The sequence below is a fragment of the Macaca thibetana genome, chromosome 7 (genome assembly GCF_024542745.1).
Source record: "Macaca thibetana thibetana isolate TM-01 chromosome 7, ASM2454274v1, whole genome shotgun sequence".
Lineage (NCBI taxonomy): Eukaryota > Metazoa > Chordata > Mammalia > Primates > Cercopithecidae > Macaca > Macaca thibetana.
Window position 1 is genome coordinate 72,469,524 of NC_065584.1, and position 25,188 is coordinate 72,494,711.

General features: G+C 40.7%; 1 protein-coding gene across 3 annotated transcripts in view; it reads right to left on the minus strand.

Annotated features, from left to right (window-relative positions):
* Positions 1-7,548: 7,548 nt before the first annotated feature.
* PSMA6 (proteasome 20S subunit alpha 6) overlaps positions 7,549-25,188 on the minus strand; it is a 205,501-nt gene continuing 187,861 nt past the window's right edge. For 2 of the 3 annotated variants that reach the window (XM_050798123.1, XM_050798122.1), the window contains 6 exons: positions 17,388-17,482; positions 16,458-16,539; positions 14,148-14,303; positions 11,971-12,149; positions 10,558-10,652; positions 7,549-7,774 (listed from right to left, as the gene is read on the minus strand). In XM_050798123.1, the coding sequence (XP_050654080.1) occupies positions 7,717-7,774; positions 10,558-10,652; positions 11,971-12,149; positions 14,148-14,303; positions 16,458-16,539; positions 17,388-17,482 (665 nt within the window). In that variant the 3' untranslated portion in view covers positions 7,549-7,716. The remainder of the gene's footprint in view (positions 7,775-10,557; positions 10,653-11,970; positions 12,150-14,147; positions 14,304-16,457; positions 16,540-17,387; positions 17,483-25,188) is intronic. The other variant, XM_050798124.1, reaches the window with a different exon arrangement.

Consider the following 25,188-nt stretch of genomic DNA (forward strand, 5'->3'; position numbering starts at 1 on the left):
GGTGTGATCTTGGCTCACTGCAACCTCTTCCTTCCAGGTTCAAATGATTCTCCTCCCTCAGTCTCTTGAGTAGCTGGGATTACAGGCGTCTGCCATAAGGCCTGGCTAATTTTTTGTATTTTTAGTAGAGACGGGGTTTCAGGGCTGGTCTCGAACTCCTGATCTTAGCTGATCTGCCCACATCAGCCTCCCAAAGTGCATTGTTGTTGTTTAGAAAGTGGATCACCATGTGGAGATCTGTTTTTCAACTAAACTATTTTATTTTCCTTCTCTTTTTCTTTCTTCTAGCTCTCTTTTAAAATATATATATTTTTAATTACTCTGCGAAGTCTCTCTTTTTTTTTTTTTTTTTTTTTTTTTTTTTAGTGTTTTGACTAGAATGACTTTAAGTCTACACATTAGTTTGGAAAAGAACTGACTTTACAATTGTCAGCACTTCCATCTAGCAGCAGGAAGTCTTGCAGTCAAGGTTTTTACTTTCCTTCACATGGGTCAATATTTCCAGTTAGAACGATTCTGATTTATATTTTTGTTGCTATTGTGCCATACTTATATAATTTTCTAAACATTTATTCCTGGTATATAGGAAAGGTATTTACTTTTTAGACATTTTTGGGATGGTTGGGGAGGGGGCAGTCTGAGAAAAAGTGATTGTAGATTTCATCTAACGTCCTGACAAAGATGCATCTTGAAGTCAGACTATTGTGTGTTCTAGTCCTGTCATTGACACATTGTAGTTGTGTGATCCTGGCCAAATTACCTAACTTGGACTCAGTTTTAGTTTTTGTTTTTGTTTTTGTTTTCACTCACAACAGGGGAATAATAATAGTATAGGTCTATTATTCTTTATCCAAAAGGCATGGGGCCAGGTTCTTTTTTATCTGAGACAGAGTCTCACTCTGTGGCCCAGGCTGGAGTGCAGTGGTGCCATCTTGGCTCACTGCAACCTCTGCCTCCCAGGATCAAGCAATTCTTGTGCCTCAGCCTCCCAAGTACCTGGGACTACAGGCATGCGCCACCAAGCCTGATTTTTTTTGTATTTTTAATAGAGATGGGGTTTTGCTATGTTACCCAGGCTGGTCTCGAACTCCTGAGCTCAGGCAATCTGCCCACCTCAGCCTCCCAAAGAGAGAGGACTATAGGCGTGAGCCACCACGCCCGGCACAGATGCGTTTGGAATATAATGTATTTTGGATTTTAGAGAGGTAATATGATGTCTAAACCATATATTCCATAACTCTACCACTGGAGTCTGGGGCAGCACCCTATAATTAAGCACATTCATATTTCTGCAGAAATAAAGTGAGATATAAAAAGCCAGCTGAGTTTTAAGAACTTCCTGAATTTTGGAACTGCAGACAAGCAAATTATAGATGTTCAGCTTAAACCAGTTTAAAGGATATTGTATCTAAAACAGGGCCTGTCCCAATAAAGACTAATACTATATTAGGTCATTTTCTTATTTTTTTATGTAAATAATCTAAATAGCAAATTTTAATTCTATCTCCATTCCAATACCTCTTAAATTTCATTTCTTATTGTATCAGCTGGATTTTCCAGAATGTAAAATAAATGGAGTTAGAAGCCATCTTGGAGCCATGTATGGTGGCTGTAATCCCACCTGTAATACCAACACTTTGGGAAGCTGAGGCAGGAGGATGGCTTGAGCCCAGGAGTTGGAGACCAGCCTGGGCAACATGGCGAGACCCTGTTTCTACAAAAATAAAACAGGCTTGGCATGGTGGCTCACGCCTGTAATCCCAAAACTTTGGGAGGTTGAGGCAGGTGGATCACGAGGTCAGGAGTTTGAGACCAGCCTGACCAACATGGTGAAACCCCGTCTCTATTAAAAATCCAAAAATTAGCTGGGCACGGTGGCACACACCTGTAATCCCAGCTACTCAGGAGGCTGAGACAAGAGAATTGCTTGAACCTGGGAGTGGAGGTTGCAGTGAGCCGAGATCGTGCCACTGCACTCCAACCTGGGTGACAGGAGACTCCATCTCAAAAAATAAAAATAAATAAAAATAAAACAAAAAAATGTAAACTAATTCACCATTATGATGTTAATTTAGTTTTTTTTTTGTTTTTTTTTTTTTGAGACAGATGTCTCATTCTGTCCCCCAGGCTGGAGTGCAGTGGTGTGACTACAGCTTATTATGGCCTTGACCTCCTGGGCTCAAGTGATCCTCTCACCTCGGCCTCCTGCGTAGCTAGACTACAGGTGTGTGCCCCTATGTGAAGATCGTTAATGTAATAATTTGGTTGTGGCACAAATCTGGATCTTGGATTTGGAGGCTAGTGAGGGAGCTGCCTGGTTTGTTGCTAACTTGTAACCTAAATGGTACAATAACAATACTGTTTATGAAAAATGAGGTATCAAGAGAAGGAAAGCCTCATGTCTACCCAAATAGCTTCACGTTCATGAATGTCTGGACATATCCCTCTGAGTGTCAGAATTATCATATTTCTCATATTTTAAAAAATCATATCTGTATTTTTTTTTTTTTTTGAGTCTAGCTCTGTTGCCCAGGCTGAAGTGCAGTGGTGGGATCTCAGCTCACTGCAACCTCTGCCTCCCAGGTTCAAGCGATTTCCTGCCTCAGCCTCCCAAGTAGCTGGGACTACAGATGTGCACCACCACGCCCAGCTAATTTTTGTATTTTTTAGTAGAGACGAGGTTTTACTAAGTTGGCCAGGCTGGTCTTGAGCTTCTGACCTCAAGTGATCCACCCACCTTGGCCTCCCAAAGTGCCGGGATTACAGGCATAAGTCACCGTGCCTGGCTTCATATCTGTATTCTTATGTTTATTGATTGATTGATTGATTCTGAGATGGAGTCTCACTCTGTTGCCCAGGCTGGAGTGCAGTGGTGCGATCTCGGCTCACTGCAACCTTGGCCTCCCGGGTTCAAGTGATTCTCCTGCTGCAGCCTCCTGAGTAGCTGGAATTACAGGTGTGCGCCACCACATCTGGCTAATTTTTGTATTTTTGTAGATACAGGGTTTCGCCATGTTGGTCAGGTGAATGCCTGACCTCAAGTGATCCGCCTGCCTGGGCCTCCCAAAGTGCTGGGATTACAGGCGTGAGCCACCGTGCCTGGTCTGTATTCTTATATTTCTTACTAATCAAAATGTTCTTTGGGTAAAGATATTTAAAGATTTCAGGCATTTTTCTTGGCATTTTGTATAACCTTTTCTGCATTAACCCTTTGTTATCCATTCCAGGTAGTTTGCTTAAAAAACAAAACAAGAAACAGATTTACTGATTGCCTAATTGACACAGAGTTTCACTCTTGTTGCCCAGGCTGGAGTGCAATGGCATGATCTTGGCTCACCGCAACCTCCACCTCCTGGGTTCAAGCGATTCTCCTGACTCAGCCTCCCGAGTAGCTGGGATTACAGGCATGCACCACCATGCCCGGCTAATTTTTTTCATTTATAGTATAGATGGGGTTTCTCCATGTTGGTCAGGCTGCTCTTGAACTCCTGATCTCAGGTGATCTACCTGCCTCAGCCTCCCAAAGTGCTGGGATTACAGGCATGAGCCACTGTGCCAACCAGAATTACAGTATTTAGTGTCTACCCTTTTATTTTCATTTTTAGAGAAAGGGTCTTGCTTTGTCACCCAGCCTGGAGTACAGTGTTGTGATCATAGTTTACTGCAGGCTTGAACTCCTGGGCTCAAGTGACCCTCCCACCTCAGCCTCCCAAGTAACTAGGACTCCAGGTTTGTGTGCACCACCACACTTGACCTAATTTTAAGAATTTTTGTGTAGAGACAAAACCTTGCCACGCCAGTCTTGGGCTCCCAGTGTATTGGGGATTATAGGCATGAGCTACTGCACCCAGCCTAATGCTCACCTATTTAAATTGATCTTTTCTATTTCTTCTCATTCTTTCAATTAAGTATAACCAATATTTAAAACTATTCTATATTTAATCCTAATTCATCCAGATTTTGCCTTATAATGTAAAAATGTACTTTTCTAACAAATTACAGAATTTTAGTTTTTTACCTCTAAAAAGGAGCCTCTAACAGTAAAACTGAATTAGTTGCTAGTCTCATCCACTGATTCTAGGAGGGTGAAATCAGTCAAGGCTCTAAGGGTGTGTAAATTCAGCTTGTCTTTAGAGGGTTAGCCCTTTTACATAGACCCCACTTTCGAAATGATGGCAGCACTTTCATAGAGCCTAGTGGATTAGGATGGGTAATCCCAGAACCACCACCTGGAAGAACAAGGAAGAACCCTGCTTCCTTGTTAGGAAACTACTATTCCTGACAGTTCTGAAGAGGATGTGGTTGGTGAAGTTTCCTGCTTCTACTGGTCATATATTTACGTGGCCTCCCCTTGTGTGGGCCTGATGGCTGCAGAAACAAGGGCAACTCTGACTTCTGCAGAGCTGGCATGAGACTCTGCAGCCACACTCACCTGCATGAGGTCAACAGCACCAGACTTGCTCTGTGCAAAAGAGGACACAAAATATATTACCCTTAGACTTTCCAAGATTTTTAAATCATCTCTAATTAGTGGTTCAGGTCACCAGTCTGGGGACTTTAAAGAAAACACAGGTTACAGCTGGGTGCGGTGGCTTATACCTGTAATCCCAGCACTTTGGGAGGCCGAGGCAGGTGGATCACGAGGTCAGGAGTTCGAGACCAGCCTGGCCAACATGGTGAAACCCCGTCTCTACTAGAAATACAAAACAACAACAACAAAATTAGCTGGGCACGGTGTCAGGTGCCTGTAATCCCAGCTGCTCAGGAGGCAGAGGCAGTAGAGTCACTTGAACCCAGGAGGTGGAAGCTGCAGTGAGCCCAGATCGTGCCACCGCACTCCAGCCTGGGTGATAGAGCGAGACTGTGTCTCCAAAAAAAAAAAAAAAGTTACCATGAATATACAGTTTGCTCTTTTTTCCTGAACATTGTGATGCTGGGTCTCTAAACTTTAATATAAAACATTTCTTAATGTTATCTTCAAGTACTTATTAAGGAGGCACAGAAACTACACACATTCTAAAAAACAAACAAACAAACAAAAAAACTACACACATTTCTATGACTTTTCTAGCCCTGTTTCCTGAAGGTAACTACAATTTCTACTCTTGAAAATACTGGTTCTTGCTGAGTATAAATGCTTTTCTCAAAACTACTAAAGATCATACTAATCCTTTCATTATAATTAAAGTATTCAATAGGACTTGGAGTCCACATTCAGTAATCCCTTATTTGAATGAGAAATTGTAAAATAAAGGCCTTGCCTCACATGCCAACTTACAGTCAGAGCAGCTTTCTTTCTGGAGACAGGGTCTTACTGTCACCCAAGCTTAAGTGCAGTGGCACAATCATAGCTCACTGCAGCATCGAACTCCTGGGCTCAAGTGATCATCCTGCCTCAGCCTCCTGAGTAGCTGGGACTACAGGTGCAGGCTACCATGCCCAGCTAACTAAACATTTTCTGTAGAGACAAGGTCTTACTATGTTGTCCAGGCTCATCACAAACTCCTGGCCTCAAGCAATCCTCCCACTTCAGCCTCCCAAAGTGCTGGGATTGTAGGTGTGAGCCACAGTGCCTGGCCAGAGTAGGTTTCAAAACCAAAGTTGTAGTTTGTTATTTAATTATACCATACAGCTACAGTTTACATTTGTTTTGTTTTTTTTTGTTTTGAGATGGGGGTTTCTCTGTCACCCAGGCTGGAGTACAGTGGCACAATCTCTGCTTACTGCAACCTCTATCCCCCAAACTCAAGCGATTCTCCCTCCTCAGTGTCCTAAGTAGCTGGGACCACAGATGTGCACGCTGTTTTTATATTTTTGGTAGAGACAGGGTTTCACCATGTTGCCCAGGCTGGTCTTGAACTCCTGAGCTCAAGTGATCTGCCCGCCTAGGCCTCCCAAAGTGTTGGGGTTACAGGTGTGAGCCAGCACGCCTGATGCTGGCTATGAAATTTCTTAAGCCAAGTAAACTTGTACCGGTGTCAGTAAAATGACTAAAGCTACAGTGTGAAGATCGTGAATATTTGTCTGCATATACCAAAGGCTTACTACTTAAAATTGGAGGTAAACCACAATGAGACATCACCTCACTCGTTAGAGTGACTATTATCAAAAAGACAAAACCTAACAAGTGTTGAGGATGCGGAGAAAAGGGAACCCTTACAATTAAGGGAAATGTACGTGAGTACAGCCATTATGGAAAACAAAATGAACGTTCCTCAAAAAAATTAAACAGAATTGCTCTATGACCCAACAGTTGCACTCCTTGGTATGTATTTAAAGGAAGTGAAATCCGTATGTTGAAGGGATATCTGCAATCCCATGTTTATTGCAGGACTATACGCAATAGCCACGATATAACTGACTTAAGTGTTCAAAGTGAATGAATGGATAAAGAAAATACGATATATATACACAAAGGAATACTATTTAGCTATTAAAAAGAATGAAATCCTGTCATTTATAACACGAATGAACCTAGAGGATAATACATTAAGTGAAAATAAGCCAGATACAGAAAGACAAATGCCACATTTTGACTTATATGCCAAATCTAAAAACGTTGATTTATATGTAGTGAATAGAACAGTGGTTTACCAGGGACTGGAGGTGGTAGTGGGAGGGATGGGGAGAAGGTAGTGAACAGGTAAAAAGTTACAATTAAAGGAGGGGCCCAGTGCAGTGACTTATACCTGTAATACCAGCACTTTGGGAGCCTGACATAGGACTATTCGAGGCCAGGAGTTTAAGACTAGCCTCGGTGACATAGGGAGACCCCTATGTCAATTTTTTAAAAGATAAAAAATTAGCCAGGCCTGGTGATGCATACCTATAGTCCTAGCTACCTGGGAGGCTAAGGTGGGAGGACTGCTTAACCCCAGGTATTTGAGGTTGCAGTGAGCTATGAGCACGCCTGCCACTGCACTCCAGTCTGGGTGAGATCAAGTGCCTGTCTCAAAAAAAAAAAAAAAGGAATAAGATTTGGTATCCTATTGCACAGCAGAGTGACTACAGTCAACAGTAAGGTACTCTGGATCCAGGCACTGTGGCTCATGCCTGTAATCCCAGCATGTTGGGAAGCTGAGGCAGGAGGATCGCTTAATGCCAGCCAGGAGTCTGAGACCAGCCCATGCAACATAGTAAAACCCCAACTCTACAAACAAATAATAAAATTAGCTGGGTGCAATGGTGTACACCTGCAGTACCAGCTACTAAGGAGGTTGAGGCAAGAGGATTACGTGAACGAGGGAGTTCGAGGCTGCAGTGAGCCATGATCACATCACTGCACTCTAGAGCTTGGGCAAGAGCAAGATCTTGTTTCAAAAAACAAAAAACAGATCAAGTATTGTGTACCTCAAAATAGCTAGAGGAGAGGATTTTAAATGTTCTCACCACAAAAACACGGTGTTTCAGGTGATGGATATGCTAATCACCCTAATTTGATCATTATAATGTATACATGTATTGAAACATCACACTGTACCCCATAAATATGTACATTAGGCGTCAAAAATAAATTTTAAAATAGGAGGTGAAAACAACAGGATGCAATTATTTTCCAAAAGCGTTGTTTTTATTTATATAGAGTCCTAACCACTTCAGTGGCAGGAGGAGTGGGAGAGGTTCCTTTTTCAATCCAGGGACCTCCATAATGTTGGTTTGTTGTTACCAAACACACAGGTAAGTGGCATCACGGATCTGGTAAACTAACGACAATGTTTAGTCTCTCTCTGCTAGAGCAACAAGGTGAGCATCAATCTCTGCTTCTGTAAGAATCCTAGAAGGCAAAAGGGGGAAAAAACCAACCATTTAAAAAAAAATTTCAAACACACATAAAAGTAGGATAGTATAATCAACTCCCATATATCTATTGACCTACTTCAACAATTATCAATTTATAAACCAATCTACACACACTTATCCTCCCTCAGATTTTGAAAGAATTCCCAGATAATATATCACCTTCACCTATACACAAAAATGTTTACTTATTTGACATCAGATTTAGAATTGTATCTTGAAAACAAAATTCTTTAGTTGCAGCTAAGATAGAAAATATTTCAATTGAATAATATAAAGCTAAACTATAAAGCATTCTATTTAGCTTCTATGTCAAAAGGCATTTATTTTCATTTTTTAATTTTTTTTTGAGAGAGTCTTGCTCTGTCACGCATGCTAGAGTGCAGTGGCGTGATCTCGGCTCACTGCAAGCTCCGCCTCCCAGGTTCAGGTGATTCTTCTGCCTCAGCCTCCCAAGCAGCTGGGACTACAGGCACGTGCCACCATGCCCAACTAATTTTTGTATTTTTAGTAGAGACGGGGTTTCATCATATTGGCCAGGCTGGTCTGGAACTCCTGACCTCGTGATCCACCTGCCTCGACCTCCCAAAGTGCTGGGATTACAGGCGTGAGCCACTGTGCCCGGCCGTCAAAATACATTTATATGTAGTATAACTCAAATTTATGTCAGCTCAAAGATAAAAATTCGTGAAGAAATTTTAAGCATATTAAAGTGTTCAGATTCAGTGAAAATAAAGTTGTAATTCTATGAATAGTCTACCAGCCAGAGAGTGCTCCATGTTGAACACATATTTTCTTTCTTTTTTTTTTTGAGATGGAGTCTGACCCTGTTGCCCAGGCTGGAGTAGTGGCATAATCTTGGCTCACTGCAACCTCCACCTCCCGGGCTCAATCAATTCTCCTGCCTCAGCCTCCAAACTAGCGGGGATTACAGGCGTCCACCACCACACCCGGCTAATTTTTGTATTTTTAGTAGAGACGGGGTTTCACCATGTTAGCCAGGCTGGTCTCAAACTCCTGACCTCAAGTGATCTGCCCACGATGGCCTCCCAAAGTGCTGGGATTATAGGCGTGAGCCACCATGTGCGGCCCTGAACATGTATTTTCTAAATGATGTTTGCCTCGAAAGGAATCAATTGTTTGGCAACCTTGTTAATGTGACCTATTACTACTAGACTTCTAACAAGTACAATTTGTCAAAAGAACATTTTTTAGTGCAACTGAAGGCAATATTAAGCAGTTTAAATAGTTGTTGATGCTTATGCTATGTATTGTAATTATTTACATATATTTACTATCACAGAACTTATAAATGATACAAAGTTTTTTGAAGACAAGGTTTTTGGTTCCTTACCAATTTTAAAAATAACAGATACAAATACAATTTTAAAGGTGGCAGGAAGGTCTCCAAACAGAAAAGAAAACAAGAACTAATTGTAGGTTTCTTAGAGAGATTTTAAAATTATTATTGCTGAAATTTTTACTGCTTTAAAAAAAAAAAAAAGGCACCTTTTTTGAAAGCAACTTGATCTCCACCCCCACACCTCACCCCTACCCCAATCCAAGTTATAAGACTTCTTCCTATAGGGAAAAAAAGCTAAGACAGATTCGGTTCTGGTGTTGTTGTTGCTATTTTTTTTTTTTTTTTTTTTAAACAGATGGGGTCTCACTATGTTAACCAAGCTAGAGTACAGTGGCTATTCACAGGCACTATCATTGTGCACTACAGCTTTCAACTCCAAGGCTCAAGCCATCCTCTTGCCTCAGCCTCCTGAGGAGCTGAGACTACAGATGCATGCTACATCACCCAGCTCCTTTTTTTTTTTTTTTTTTAAAGTCCTATGAATTCTTCTAAATCTGTCATGTTTATATGACTTATCTGTGGGCAACCAAAAGAACAAATTAGGAAAAAATAAATAAATAAATAAAACGAAAAACCTCTTCAAGGTCTAGTTAAGCTTAGCTTACCACTCCCATACCCACACCACAACCCTGATCATGTGTCTTTATGGTTGTGATCTAACAGTAGATACACCTCATAGTTAAAATGCCTCCCAGTAGTTCCTTGCATCTGTGGATTTAACTGTAGTATTTTCATTAGTTAAATATAACACATCCTGGTCCATGGTATATAAACTGACTTACAGGTTGCTGGGAGGATTAAATGAACTGACTATGTGAAGCACTCAGTATGGATTTGAATCATGGAAGTTAGAAGGCTGATGTGTGGGAGTTAGTCACTTAGTGAGTAAGAACACTCACACCCATATCCAGCATCTGCAAGTCAAATAGCTGTATTCAAAATGTGGGCTTTCCAAAGATCTCCAGATAAGGGTCTGACATATATCAGTAGCTCATATTGCTCCTAAAAGTTCTACTTAAATAACCACTAAATAACCAAAGTTCTATCTGAAAAACTTGCAAACTACTACTTTGGGAATTGAATTTGTATTGGCCTTAAACTAAAAAAAAGAAAACACAATGCTAACTTTTTTCCTTACATAAGGAAGGTAGGAAGGTAACTTTATGTTATCTCTGGTGTCAAGATATAAAACCACTATGAAATAAGGAGAAAAGCTTTCATATCTGACTCTTAAAGAGAGTACAGTAAGTTTTAAAACAGATCTCAGGTGCTAGGGGAAAAAAAAAAAAAACTATAATGGCAGTTACAGAAAAAAGATTTCCCCCACAAGTTATAGGACACATGAACTCACATGCCTCCACCTTTCTAGTCTGCATTTGGCCCACAATATCACTCACCTGAATTTAGGATTTTCAACTGTCACTACTCCAACTTCTATTTCTGAAGGTTTGAAATCAATTGATAGAACAGTAGACAGGCATGTAATTGCAGTCTGAAAAAGAGTATGTAATGTTAAAATACAGTATTTTTTAGAGATTCCAAGGTTTTCTCATTCCTAGTTTATTCAAATCAGGAGTCAATCAGGAGCTCCGTGTTTTAATGAGGTAGTTCAATGTTACTCACAGACTGCTTAACTCTAATGCATGGCCACCCAATGATGAGAAACTTGTTTCTACCAAGTCAAATAATAAAGGGGTCCATTAATTAATTAAATAGGATGATTTATACAAAACAGTTTATTGCCTTCATGACCCAGGCACTACGCTTCACTTAGCACTTGGGGTGAAATGGGAAAAGGATAAAGATGAATTATACTCCCTGTACCTTCAAGGAATTTACAGTAAAAACAATTTAAGAAAGTTTTAAGTGTTTTTTGTTGTTGATATTTTTTTTTTTTTTTCTTTGAGACAGAGTCTCACTCTGTCGCCCAGTCTGGAGTGCAGTGGCGCCAGCTTGGCTCGCTGCAACCTCAGGCTTGTGGGTTTAAGCAATTCTCCTGCCTCAGTCTCCTGAGTAGCTGGAATTACAGGCGCCTGCCACCATGCCCGGCTAATTTTTCTATTTTTAGTAGAGATGGGGTTTTACCATGTGGGCCAGGGTGGTCTCGAACTCCTGACCTCAGGTGATCTGTCTGCCTCCCAGAGTACTGGGATTACAGGTGTGAGCCACCATGCTTGGCCTTCAGTGTTTTCCTACCTGATGTGGTTATTTATATAATTAATTAAGAATTGCAATTTTAAAAACCTTCAAGAAACATTTAGACAGGGCCCAGTACTTCCTGAACATGCTTTTTATCTCCTTTAAGCATACTTCGAAACCAAACATAAAAGCCTTAGATGGTAATTTTTATTTGGTCATTTCTCAGAAGCATGTTGTTAGCGTGTTCAGAATGGTTTTAATTCCAGACTTAAACACTCCAAATCTACTAAAATTTTTGTTTTTAATTTCTTGGCAGTAAATAGGACTGGCCTCGAACACCTGGACTCAAGCAATCCTCCAGCTTCAGCATCCCAAGTAGCTGGGACTACAGGTGTGTGCCACCATGCCCAGCTAGTTCCTATTTTTATTTATATTTTCCTATTATATGTGTCTTGTTGAAAGTCACCTCAAATACATTATGAAATAATGAATTGAGTGAATAAAAGTAACCCAAATTTTTCTATGTCAGCTGTATGATATCAATTTCATTATTAAGTTGACAAACTTGAATCCTAGGATGTAATTCAGGAATAGCTTTTTATAGAAATTATACAAAGATCCTCACTGTTCTATGTAACATAAAAAAAGTCAGCTCCTTTTGGTTGACTTACTTCCACTGTCTGTTCAAATGTCCAGTCAAATTTCTTCTTCACTTTTTTTTCAAGGAAGCTGGTTGACTCAGTTTGTTTAACTCCTGCTGCAGTGGCTTTAAACCCACAGTAGTAACCTGCAGGATCACACTTATATACCTGAGGGCCTTGCTCTTCATCTATACCAATTAAAATCATACCTAAAAAGAGAAAAGACCCTAGTTAAATATGTTTTAGTTTTATACAATGACATCTCCTCTTTCTTGGTGGTGTCACATAGCTGCTGCTAATCATTACTTTAGCCATCAATTTTAGGATATGTATTTTCCTTTAAGAAAACTGATAAACAAAATACAGGTTATCACCACAGGTAAACTAGGTAACAGATAAATTCCCATTTCACAAAAGGATTTATCACAGATTTAAAATAAGTTTGAATAATTACAAATATAATTTAAAAATAGTTTTTCCAATCCTTGCTGTTATCCAAGCATGGTTATTTGAACCCTAACCCTTCAAGATGTTGCCTGGTCAAATAAATCTCAAAAACATTTTTTTTTTTTTTTTTTTAAGAGACAAGGTCTCTCTGTTGCCCGGGCTGGTCTCGAACTCCTGGGTTCAAGTGATCCTCCTACCTCAGCCTCCCAAAGTGCTGGGATTACAAGTGTGCACCACGGTGCCGGGCCCAAAAACACTTTTGTATACCTTTTCTGGAAACAGATAATAAATAATAGCATATTAAATGCTCTGAAATATTTTGTTGCAGACTGACCTATTTAACTTTAACTCAGTAGTTCTTCAGTTTGTTTGACCAAGAAATACCCTTTATTTTTATTTTTTTTAAGAAATACCTATTAAGGTTCCAGGGAACAGTGTATGGGACACACTTTGGCAATGCTGGTGCAAACTAAAATATACTTACGGGTTACCTGCTCACTTTTACACTGCTCATCTTCATTACTGTTGGTATATACTCCTCTAGTAAGTCACACAAACCGAGCTCTAAATTCTATACAGGTAATTTTGTTACTACAATTCTAATGTCACCACATTATAGGCATACAATTAAAATAAACACCATCATTAAATTTCTTTCTACTCAGTAGAACAGGTAACAAAGTTCTTAAGGTTTAACTGCTTTCTTATATTTGATATATACAAAATATAAGGGCAACACAAAAAGGTACCCACTTACTGCTTGGGGAAACAACAAATACTTCTTTCCTTCAAGGTCTTGCAAGATGAATAGGATTTAAGTAAATTTTTGTTTTTGTTTTTGTTTTTGTTTTGAGATGGAGTCTCGCTGTCACTCAGGCTGGAGTGCAGTGGCGCAATCTCGGCTCACTGCAAGCTCCACCTCCTGGGTTCACACCATTCTCCTGCCTCAGCCTCCTGAGTAGCTGGGACTACAGGCGCCCACCACCACGCCCAGCTAATTTTTTGTATTTTTAGTACAGACAGGGTTTCACCATGTTAGCCAGGATGGTCTCGATCTCCTGTCCTCGTGATCCGCCTGCCTTGGCCTCCCAAAGGGCTGGGATTACAGACGTGAGCCACCGCGCCCGGCTGGATTTAAGTAATTTTTAAGTGAGAAGCCAAGAGGGTCAGATGCTAAACACAAATCATTACACTGACTGCTTTAATGCTCATAAATGAATGACACAATGTCAGAAACAAACATGCATTGAATTCTTCAGGCTAATTTATTACATTACATCTAAAAATCAGTAAATCTCATCCCTCTCCCAATACAATTTTACTTGTTTTCAAAAATAGAAATTTATTCTAAAAATGTGAATCACAGACCTGTGTGTGACCCTAATTCTTTAGGGTGGTCAAAAGAAACAGCTACATTCTTAAGATGCCTGATTGAGGTATTTCTATGGAATTAGTAATCTAGAATTGCAGTAGAATCTCATTACAACATCCTAATAAAATTAGGACTTGCATCTTTCAAATCACATACTCCAAATGGAACTATTTTGATAAAAAGTCTAAGAGCATCTAAAGCTTAAAGATACTGCCTGACATACTGTTGTGAAACCTATCCTTTAGTTCTGATTTGTTAAAAAGATTTTCCCACTCTATTTTCCAAACCACATGTTCAGAACTCAAGTGTTATTTAAATAACTCTGTATACATGTTCTATAAAAAGTTACAATTCATCAATTATTTGGGAGACTTCTTAGCATACTTACAACAACCAAGAGGCCTCATTTCAGCATTCTGTGTGTAGACCTGAGAAATATCGGCAATTCTTTTACACAGCATGTCCACAGGAATCTCATAGCCATACTTGTATTTCCAGTTAGCTGCCTCATAGCGTGCCCTCTGTACCTGGGATCTGCTGTCAGCTTATAGCATAAAAAACAAAGGTTTATCTGGTTAGAAGGAAAGAACAAACCTGAAAGCCAGGCAATTTAGCCAGGCAATTTTCCCACCATACAGATATACATGAGTTAAAGAGAAAGGGTCCACTATGGCTTTTTGTCCCCCAATGAATACTAAATAATTCATCAACAAGTATACAAAAAAAATTTTAAAACATGAAGCTCTCTACACAGTACTGCCCTTTTATACTGAGCCTTTCATTAGCAGTCAAAATAGTTTCTACAAGTATCCAGCAAGAATAAGCATTAAAGAGGCAGGGCATGGTGACTCAACACTTTGGGAGGCCAAGACAGGCGGGATCATTTGAGGCCAGGAGTTCAAGACCAGCCTGGCCAACATGGCGAAATCCTGTCTCTACTAAAAATACAAAAATTAGCTGGGCGTGGTGGTGCATACCTGTAGTCCCAGCTACCCGGGAGGTTGAGGCATGAGAATTGCTTGAACCCAGGAGGAAGAGGCAGCCTGGGTGACAAAGTGAGACTGTCTCCAAAAACAAACAAACAAACAAAAAAAAGCATTAAGGAGAATAATCTTTCTTAATCTTTGTTTTTAGGCTTGAATTAGTAAATTAGTTTTTCATTTATTTTTTAGAGATGGGGTCTTGGACTGGCACCCAGTGAGCCATCATAGCTCACTGTAGCCTCCTACCTCAGCCTCCTGAGTAGCTAGGACTACAGGGATGTGCCACCATACCAGCTAATTTTTCTTTTTTCTTCTTCAGATGGAGTCTTGCTCTGTTGCCCAGGCTGCAGTACAGTGTCATGATCTTGGCTCACTGCAACCTCTACCTTCTGGGTTCAAACAATTCTCTTGCCTCAGCCTCCCGAGTAGTTATGATTATAGGCACCTGCCACCATAGCTGGTTAAGTGTTTTGGTATTTTTATTTTTACTTTTTGAGACAGAGTCTCACTCTGTTGCCCAGGCTGGAGTGCAGTGGTACAATGTCAGCTCACTGCAACCTCTGCCTCCCGAGTTCAAGCAATTCTCCTGCCTCACCCTCCGGAATAGCTGGGATTACAGGTGTGCACCACCATGCCCAGCTAATTTTTGTATTTTTAGTAGAGATGGAGTTTCACCATGTTGGCCAGGCTAGTCTCAAACTCCTGACCTCAAATGATCCGCCTGCCTCGGCCTCCCAAAGTACTGGGATTACAGGTGTGAGCCACCACGCCTGGCCTTTTCCTGTATTTTTAGTAGAGACGGAGTTTCACCATGTTGGCCAGGCTGATCTCGAATTCCTGACCTCAAGTGATTCACCTGCCTCAGCCTCCCAAAGTGCTGGGACACAAGTGTGAGCCACTGTGCCCAGCCCCCAGCTAATTTCTACATTTGTTATAGAGATGGAGTCTCACCATGTTGCCCAGGCTGGTTTTGAACTCCTGGTCTTTTTTTTTTTTTTTTTTGAGACGGAGTCTCACGCTGTTGCCCAGGCTGGAGTGCAGTGGCGCGATCTCGGCTCACTGCAAGCTCCGCCTCCCGGGTTCCCGCCATTCTCCTGCCTCAGCCTCCTGAGTAGCTGGGACTACAGGCGCCCGCCACCGCGCCCGGCTAATTTTTTGTATTTTTAGTAGAGACGGGGTTTCACTGTGGTCTCGATCTCCTGACCTTGTGATCCGCCCGCCTCGGCCTCCCAAAGTGCTGGGATTACAGGCTTGAGCCACCGCGCCCGGCATCGAACTCCTGGTCTTAAACAATCCTCTCACCTTGGCCTCCCAAAGTGCTGGGATTACAGCTGTCGGCCACTGTGCCCAATCTAAAATAATTTTCATAATAATTCTCACTCACTTCTAACCGGTGCCATTATAACCAGGTTTGAGATATACTAACGTAGGTCCCCTTAAACTACTAACAATAGCTGAAATAAGATAAAATCATCTATGAAAGGGGTCTCACCAGTTTCTCTGACAGTAGCATAAACATTTAATTATACTATATGTATAATTTCAAAAAAGCTCTCAATACTCTTAAAATATTGATACTAGTCTTGAAGACTGCAAATCCACTCATGGCACCTGAAAATCAGGCAATCAGATAAGTTTAAAATTAATACAAAACTCAAAATAGTTTGAAGAAAATAACAAAAGGCTTGTATATCTACACATGTCTAGCTAATTACCTGTCATTCCGGTCATCACACAACCAATGTTTTCAGTTATCTTGAATAAGTGAGTCACTGTGCTGGAATCCAATAATTTGTCCTAATAAGCAAAATAAACAAAGATAATTTTTAAAAACATGTACAGGTTTCTGTGTAGTTATAAAAAAAAATTATGTTTTTATTTTTAATTTGCCCTGTTTCTTGGAGAAAACAATACTATGGAACCATAAAAATAAGCTGTATAATAAATGTCTTCTGACCATTTTATAGTTAAAATCAATTTTTAAAAAAGGGTTTCGAGGGGCTCTATTTTCCTTTTTTAGATGATACTTTTCCTGTGGACAAACAATAGCTTAATAAAAATTTGTCTCAAGGTCCCCAAAGACAAAAGATTTAAATCCCATTATGCTTACAATCACACCACAAAGTTTAATATGCTAATTCTGTCCACACAGCTGAACTGTATATAGACGTTCAATAGACACTTCTTGGATGACAGGAAAGCAGAGTCAAAGCAAGAATCATGTTAATATTTGTTGTTTTTTTTTTTTCATGTTAATATTTGTATATAATAATACACTTTTCTACAAACCCATGAAAAATTCTTTTTGTTTTTTTGAGATGGAGTTGCGCTCTTGTTGCCCAGGCTGGAGTACGATGGTGTGATCTCGGCTCACCGTAACCTCCACCTCCCGGGTTCAAACGATTCTCCTGCCTCAGCCTCCCAAGTAGCTGGGATTACAGGCATGTGCCACCACGCCCGCCTAATTTTGTATTTTTAGCAGAGATGGGTTTTCTCCATGCTGGTCAGGCTGGTCTTGAACTCCCGACTTCAGGTGATCTGCCCACCTCAGCCTCCCAAAGTGCTGGGATTACAGGCGTGAGCCACTGCACCTGGCCGAAAAATTCTTGTATCCTATAATTAACTATTTGGGCAGTATTACTTACAGGTACTTTCTTCTGTGTGACAATTACTGCACAGTCTTTCCCTCTGACAGCTACTGATGTAAGGCCACCCTGGTTAATAGCCTTAAAAGCATATTCTGGAAAACAGAACAGTTTTTTTTAAGTTGGAATAAATTATTGTAGATTCTTGCAATGAAATAATAGTCATTAAAAAGAATGACAAAGAGCTACATAAACATGAAAGGCTCATATAGGATTCCAAGATGTGCAAAATGAAAATAATAATAATGACCATAAGTCACAGTTAAACCAACTCCATTTCTTCCATTTTCATTTTACTGAAATTATTTTCATTAGGCTGATGCATCCAATTTCTAATAAAGTTTTTGTTTTTCTGAAACAGAGTCTTGCTCTGTCACCCAGGCTGGAGTGCAGTGGTGCGATCTTGGCTCACTGCAACCTCACTGCCAGGTTAACGCTAGTCTCCTGCCTCAGTCTCCCAAGTAGCTGGGATTACAGGTGCGTGCCACCACACCTGGCTAATTTTTGTATTTAGTAGAAACGGGATTTCGCCATGTTGGCCAGGCTAGTCTTGAATTCCTGACCTCAGGTGATCCGCCTGCCTTGGCCTCCCAAAGTGCAGGGATTAGAGGTGTGAGCCACTATTCCCCGCCCCAATCATACTGCATACTGATCATAAAGATCATACTGCATCTTTATCAATGATGTTTTGTCATTTCAAAAGTTTTTTTTGTGGCCATTATTTCTAAATCTGGTTTTCCCAGGTCAAATTTAGCTGTTCTAAATTTTTTCCAGACTTAATACTTCTGTGAACTTTTGGCCAGTAACTAATTTGACCACATGCAGTTTTAATTGCTGTTTGATTATTCTGCATTGCTTTTTGTCTATCAAGTTGAATATTTCTGGATCATACTTTTGCAGTTTTCATGTTACCTACAACATATGACTCTATCTTTTTTTTTTTTTGAGATGGAGTCTCACTGTCACCCAGGCTGGAGTGCAGTGGCATGATCTCAGCTTACTACAACCTCCGCCTCCCGGGTTCAAGCGATTCTCCTGCCTCAGCCTCCCGAGTAGCTGGGATTACAGGTGTGCACCACCATGCCCAGCTAGTTTTTGTATTTTCAGTAGAGATAGCGTTTCACCATGTTGGCTAGGCTGGTCTCAAACTCCCGACCTCAGGTGATCCGCCTGCCTCAGCCTCCTAAAGTGCTGGGATTACAGGTGTGAGCCACTGTACCCAGCCCAAATTTTTCTTTTTAAAAAAATTTTTAGAAGACATGAGGTCTCACTATGTTGCCCAGGCTGGTCTTGAACTCCTGAGCTCAAGTGATCCTCCCATATCAGCATTCCAAAGTGCTGAGATTACAGGCGTGAGCCACCAGGCCACTCTCTGCAATATTTAAATTTAATAATAGACACATATTTTGGTGGGTTTTGAGATAGGGTCTTGCTGTTGCCTAGGCTGGAGCACCAGGGCATGATCATAGCTCACTGCAGCCTCGACCTCCTGGGCCCAAGCGATCCTTCAGCCTCAGCCTCCTGTGTAGCTGGGACCACAGGTGTATACCACCACATCCAGCTAATTTTCAGATTTTTTCTGTAGAGATGGAGTCTTCCCATGCTGCCCAGGCTGGTCTCAAACTCCTGGACTCAAGTGATTCTCCCACCTCAGACTCCCAAAGTGATGGGATTATAGGGATGAGCCACTATGCCTGGCCTGTTCAGTTTTAGTTAAAAATAGATATGGGGTCTTGCTATGTCTCCCAGGCTGGTCTCAAACTCCTGGACTCAAGCGATTCTCCCACCTCAGACTCCCAAAGTGATAGGATTACAGGGATGAGCCACCATGCCTGGCCTGTTTATTTTTAGTTAAAAATAGATATGGGGTCTTGCTATGTCGCCCAGGCTGGTCTCAAACTCTTTGGCTCAAGTGATCCTCCCACCTTAGGATTACAGGCATGAGTCACTGTGCCTGGCCTGGGCACATATTTTGTAATCAGGGAAAAGCAACAAAAATCAATACATGCTCATGGTAGAAAATATGAAAACACAGAAGATAACTTTTAGATAATTATTCATAATCTCAATCATTATTTACATTTTGACATGTAACAGATTATTTCAAAATTCTGTCTTCGAGTGTTACTCTGGGCACTGAGTCTGAGCCCTGGCCTCATGTGTTCAAAAAGTCATAGGTGATGAGGACCAGCTGAGAAAGCTACTGCCTATCACGCTAAAGAATCTCCTTTAATAGAAACTGTAATAAATCATCAAATATTTCTAAATGGCTAATTTTTTTTTTTTTTTTTTGAGACAGAGTCTCGCTGTGTCTCCCAGGCTGGAGTGCAGTGGCGTGATCTCGGCTCACTGCAAGCTCCGCCTCCCGGGTTCACGCCATTCTCCCACCTCAGCCTCCCAAGTAGCTGAGACTACAGGCGCCCGCCACCACGCCCGGCTAGTTTTTTGTATTTTTAGTAGAGACGGGGTTTCACCATGTTAGCCAGGATAGTCTCGATCTCCTGACCTCGTGATCCACCCGCCTCGGCCTCCCAAAGTGCTGGGATTACAGGCTTGAGCCACCGCGCCCGGCCTAAATGGCTAAATATTTAAGAGAGGACAAAAGAATAGAGCAAAAATGATTACAGAAAAATCGCCTTAAGGAAATCCTTGGTTGGGTGCAGTGGCTCATGCCTGTAATCCTAGCAATTTGGGAAGCCAAGGAGGGAGGACCGCTTGAGCCCAGGAGTCTGAGGCCAGCCTGGGCAACACGGCAAGAGCCTGTTTCTACAAAAAAATGTTAGCCGGGCATGGTGGTGTGCCTGTGGTCCCAGTTCCTTGGGAGGCTGAGGCAGGAGGATCACTTGAGCCCAGGAGATGGAGGCTGCAGTGGGCTGTGCTCACACCACTGCACTCCAGCCTGGGCAACAGAGCAAGACCTTGTTTCAGGAAAAAAAAAAAAAAAAAGAAAAGAAATCTTCAAATATGGCTTGGATTTAACTGGTTTTATCATTATTATCATTATGGAGCAAGAGACAGCATCTTGCTCTGTCACCCAGGCTGAGTGCAATGGCACAATCATAGCTCACCGCAGCCTCAAACTTCTGATTCAGACCCTCCCACTTTAGTCTCCTGAGCAGCTGGGACTACAGGTGGGTATCACCATGCCTAACTAATTTAAAAAAAATTTTTAGGGATGAGGTCTCACTACATTGCCCAGGCTGGTCTCAAACTCTTGGCCTCAAATGAGCCTCCTGCCTTGGCTTCTGGAGTAGCTGGGATTACAGCAGGTATAAGCCACAACCCCAATTTAATTGGTTAATTATAATAGCAAAATTTTACCATCCCGTTACACTACAAATGCCTTTTTTTTTTTTTTTTTTGAGATGGAGTCTTACTCTGTCGCCCAGGCTGGAGTACAGAGATGCGATCTTGGCTTACTGCAACCTCTGCCTCCTGGGTTGGAGCAATTCTCCTGCCTCAGCCTCCCAAGTAGCTGGGATTACAGGTGTGCACCACCATGCCCGGCTAATTTTTGTATTTTTAGAGATGGGGTTTCGCCATGCCGGCCAGGCTGGTCTTGAACTCCTTGCCTCAGGTGATCCACCCACCTCGGCCTCCCAGATGCTGGGATTACAGGTGTGAGCCACTGCGTTCAGCCTACGCTACAAATAACTTCTAAAAAAAAGCTGGTGCCTCCCTATCTGTGGGGATTGGTTCTAGGACCTCCCATGGATACCAAAATCCACAGAAACTCAAGTCTCTGATATAAAATGGCACAGTATTTGCACATCGCCTATGTATATCCTCCTGTATACTTGAAGTTATCCCTAACTTGGCCAGGCATGGTGGCTGACACCTGTAATCCCAGCACTTAGGGAGGCAGAGAGAGGCGGATCACCTGAAGTCAGGTGTTCAATACCAACCTGGCCCAAATGGTGAAACCCTGTCTCTATTAAAAACACAAAAATTTGCCGGGCATGGTGGCAGATGCCTGTAATCCCAGCTACTCAGGATGCTGAGGCAGGAAAATCGCTTGAACCTGGGAGGTGGAGGTTGCAGTGAGCTGAGATTACACCACTACACTCCAGCCTGGGTGACAGAGCGAGACTCCGTCTAAAAAAAAAGAAAGAAATTATCTCTAGCTTACACTACACAAGCTAATACAATGAATGAGACTCCATCTAAAAAAAAAAAAAAAAAAGAAATTATCTCTAGCTTACACTACACTAGCTAATACAATGTAAATGCTAAATAGTTGTTATACTACATTGTTTAGCGAATAGTGACAAGAAAAAAATCTGTACGTGTTCAGTACAGGAGCAATTTTTTCCCTTAATATTTATGATCAGCTGGTTGAATCCATGGATGAGGAACCCATAAATATGGAGGGCTAGCTGTACAACTTTCACACTGCTTCTTGGTTCTGATCCTGATATGGCTAATAAAGCTTCTATCAGATCAGCCCTCCACAAATAAAAACTAACTCTAAACAAAACAACAACTACCTAAAGACACCACAAAGTCAGATTCTAGAGGGGAAGTCAACAGTTGGGAGAAAGAAATGGCATGAGTTGAGCTTCCCATTTTTGGGGCTCATAATCTGAGAGCCGTAAAGGCTGAACTCCCACAGAAAACTCAGTCTTTTTGGCCTGAAGAACTAGAGAACAGTTGGGGGTAACAATAGCTGCTAGAAAACGAGGGAGAGAAAAGAGAGCGCTAGGGAGTAAGAGTCCCAACTTCTATATATAAACACTGCCCATATCTCTGGCAGATTCCATAACAACACACACAAGGCAGACTCCAAGCGGCCCAATTAAGGATAAAAGAAACAGAGTGAGATTTAAGATGCCACCCAAGAGACAGACTTTGTAGCTTGAGAATAACCAAATTAACTGCCTACTAGAACAAAATAAGTCAATACTCTTTGGAGAAATATAACCGAATCCAGAGTCTTCACAAAATAACATTCATAAATGTCCAGGATACAATTCAGAACTCTCAACACACCAAAAAACAAACCAAGTCAAACTAAAAAACCAAAACCAAAACCAAACAACAAAACCCAGGAAAATTGTGTTTAATTCTCAAAAAGAACAATCCTGAGATGACCCAGATGTTGCTGTATTAGCAAAGATTTAAAAACAGTTATTATAACTATGCTCAATGACATGATGGAAAATGTTCTCAAAATGAAAAATGACAGGAAATCTCAGCAAAGAAAAAATGAAAGAAGCAAAAGGAAATTGTAGAACTGAAAAATATAATACATAAAATTTAAAAATTCACCAAATGGACATAACTGTAGAATGGAGGTGAGAAAGGAAAGAGTGAGTGAATATGAAAATGCATCAAATTATCCAATCTTAAAAAGGCAGAAAAAATAGTTGAAAAAACACAATGAATCTGTGGGTCTACATCAAAATGTGTAAGATATGTATAACTGGAGTCCTATATGGAGAGCAAAGAATGAGGAAACAAAATCTGGAGAAATAATAGCTAAACATGTTCAAAATATGGCAAAAGACAAAAAAACTTCAGATTAAAGAACCTCAGAAAACTCCAAGCAGAACGAAAACAAAGAAAATCACATATAGATTCATTATGGTCCAATGTCTGAAAACCAAAAATAGAAAAAATTTTGAAAACAGAGAAAAACAAATTACACACAAGAGAACAATATATAAATGTCTGCTGATTTAATCTGAAGATAGTGGAATAACATTCTTAAAGGGTAAAAAGAAAAACCTGCCAATTCAGAATACACACAACAAAAATATCCTTCAAGAATGAAGGTAAAATAAAGACACTTTCACATGGGCATAATAAACACTAAAGACAATTCTTCAAGCTGAAGAAAAATGATATTAGATAAAAATTCTGATCTTAAAAAATGAGCAACAACAAAAATGGTAAATATCTGAGCAAACACAAAGAATTATTTTATTCCCTTCCTTAAAAATACATGACTGTTTAAAGGAAAAGTTGTAACACTTGTGGAGTTTCTAAAATATGTAGATGTATTACTTTATAGAAGGGAAAGGCAGTAAACAACATTTCAAGCTTTGCACTTTTTTTTTTTTTTTTTTTTTTTGAGATGGAGTTTCACTCTTGTTGCCCAGGCTGGAGTGCAATGGCACGATCTCGGCTCACTGCAACCTCTGCATCCTGGGTTCAATCAATTCTCCTGCCTCAATCTCCTGAGTAGTTCGGATTACAGGTGCCGCCACCACACCCAGCGAATTTTTGTATTTTTAGTAGAGATGGGGTTTCACTATACTGGCCAGGTTGGTCTCGAACTCCTGACCTGAGATGATCTGCCCGCCTCAGCCTCCCAAAGTTCTGGCATTACAAGCGTGAGCCACCACGCACGGCCAAGCTTTCTACATTTTCAGTGAAGTGATAAATACTAACTCTTAAGAAGACTAAGAGATGTATATAATCCTTAGAGCAATCACTAAAAAAAAAAAAAAAAAAAAAAAAAGCAAAGTAGTAACCAAAAAATTAATAGATTAAAATGAAATTCTAAAAACTACTCAATCCAACAGAAGGTAGGAAAGGAGGTACAAAAGAACAAACAAGCAAACAAAACAGAAAAGCAAATAATAAAACAGTAAACTTAACTCTAACCATATCAACAACTGCATTAAATGTTAAAGGACTACATATTCCAATTAAAGGCATAAATTGTTAGAATGGATAAAAAAGCAAGACCTGCCAGGCATGGTGGCTCAAGCCTGTAATCCCAGCACTTTGGGAGGCTGAGGCTGGTGGGTCACCTCAGGAGGTGTTCGAGACCATCCTGGCCAACATGGTGAAACCCTGCCTCTACTAAAAATACAAAAATTAGCCGGTTATGATGGCACACGCTTATAATCTCAGCTACTTGGGAGGCTAAGGCAGGAGAACTGCTTGAACCTGAGAGGCGGAGGTTGCGGTGAGCTAGGATCGGGCCACTGCACTCCAGCCTGGGTGACAGAGCGAGACTCTGTCTCAAGATAAAAAAAAAAAGGCAAGACCCAACTATATGCTGTCTATCAGAAACATGCTGATAAATGGATGAAACAGCAGTATACCACGTAAACAGTTAAGCATAAGGAAGCTGAAGTGGCTATATTAATATCAGACAAAGTAGACTTCAAGACAAAATATTATCAGAGATAAAGACAGACATTTCATAATGGTAAAAGGATCAATTCATAAAAAAGACATAAATATATATGCACCTTATAAGAGAGCTTCAAAACTGACAAACTTACAGGGAGAAATGGCCAGTCCCACATGGCTGAAGATTTTAACACTGCCACTCAGCAAATGTTAGAAATGGAAAGAGAAAAAAAAAGAACGGAACCACATTAGGAACCACCTTGACCTAGTTATGTGTAGAATACTACTGGCAACAAATGAAAAACATAAAGAAACTATGACATAATAAATGTGTGTTGTTTAAACGCCACTAAATTTGTAGTGATTCTGGCTGTGTGTGGTGGCTCCTGCTTGTAATCCCAGCACTTTAGGAGGCTGAATGAGGAGGATCACCTGAGCCCAGAAGTTTGAGACCAGCCTGGACGACATGGCCAGAAATCAAGCAAGAGTAACAGACAACAAGAGAAAAACCAGCTAAGTCAAAAACTGGTTCTTTGAGTCAATAAAATCGTTAACTCTCTGGTAGACTGGTAAATGCATCCCCAAAAGATATCTATGTCCTAGTCCCTGGAACCTGTGAATGTTAACTTATATGGCAAAAGCAGGCAGAGGGTCTTAATAGAGGTGATTAAGTTTTTCCTAGGGAAAAAAAAAATTATTAGTAACACTTGATCCT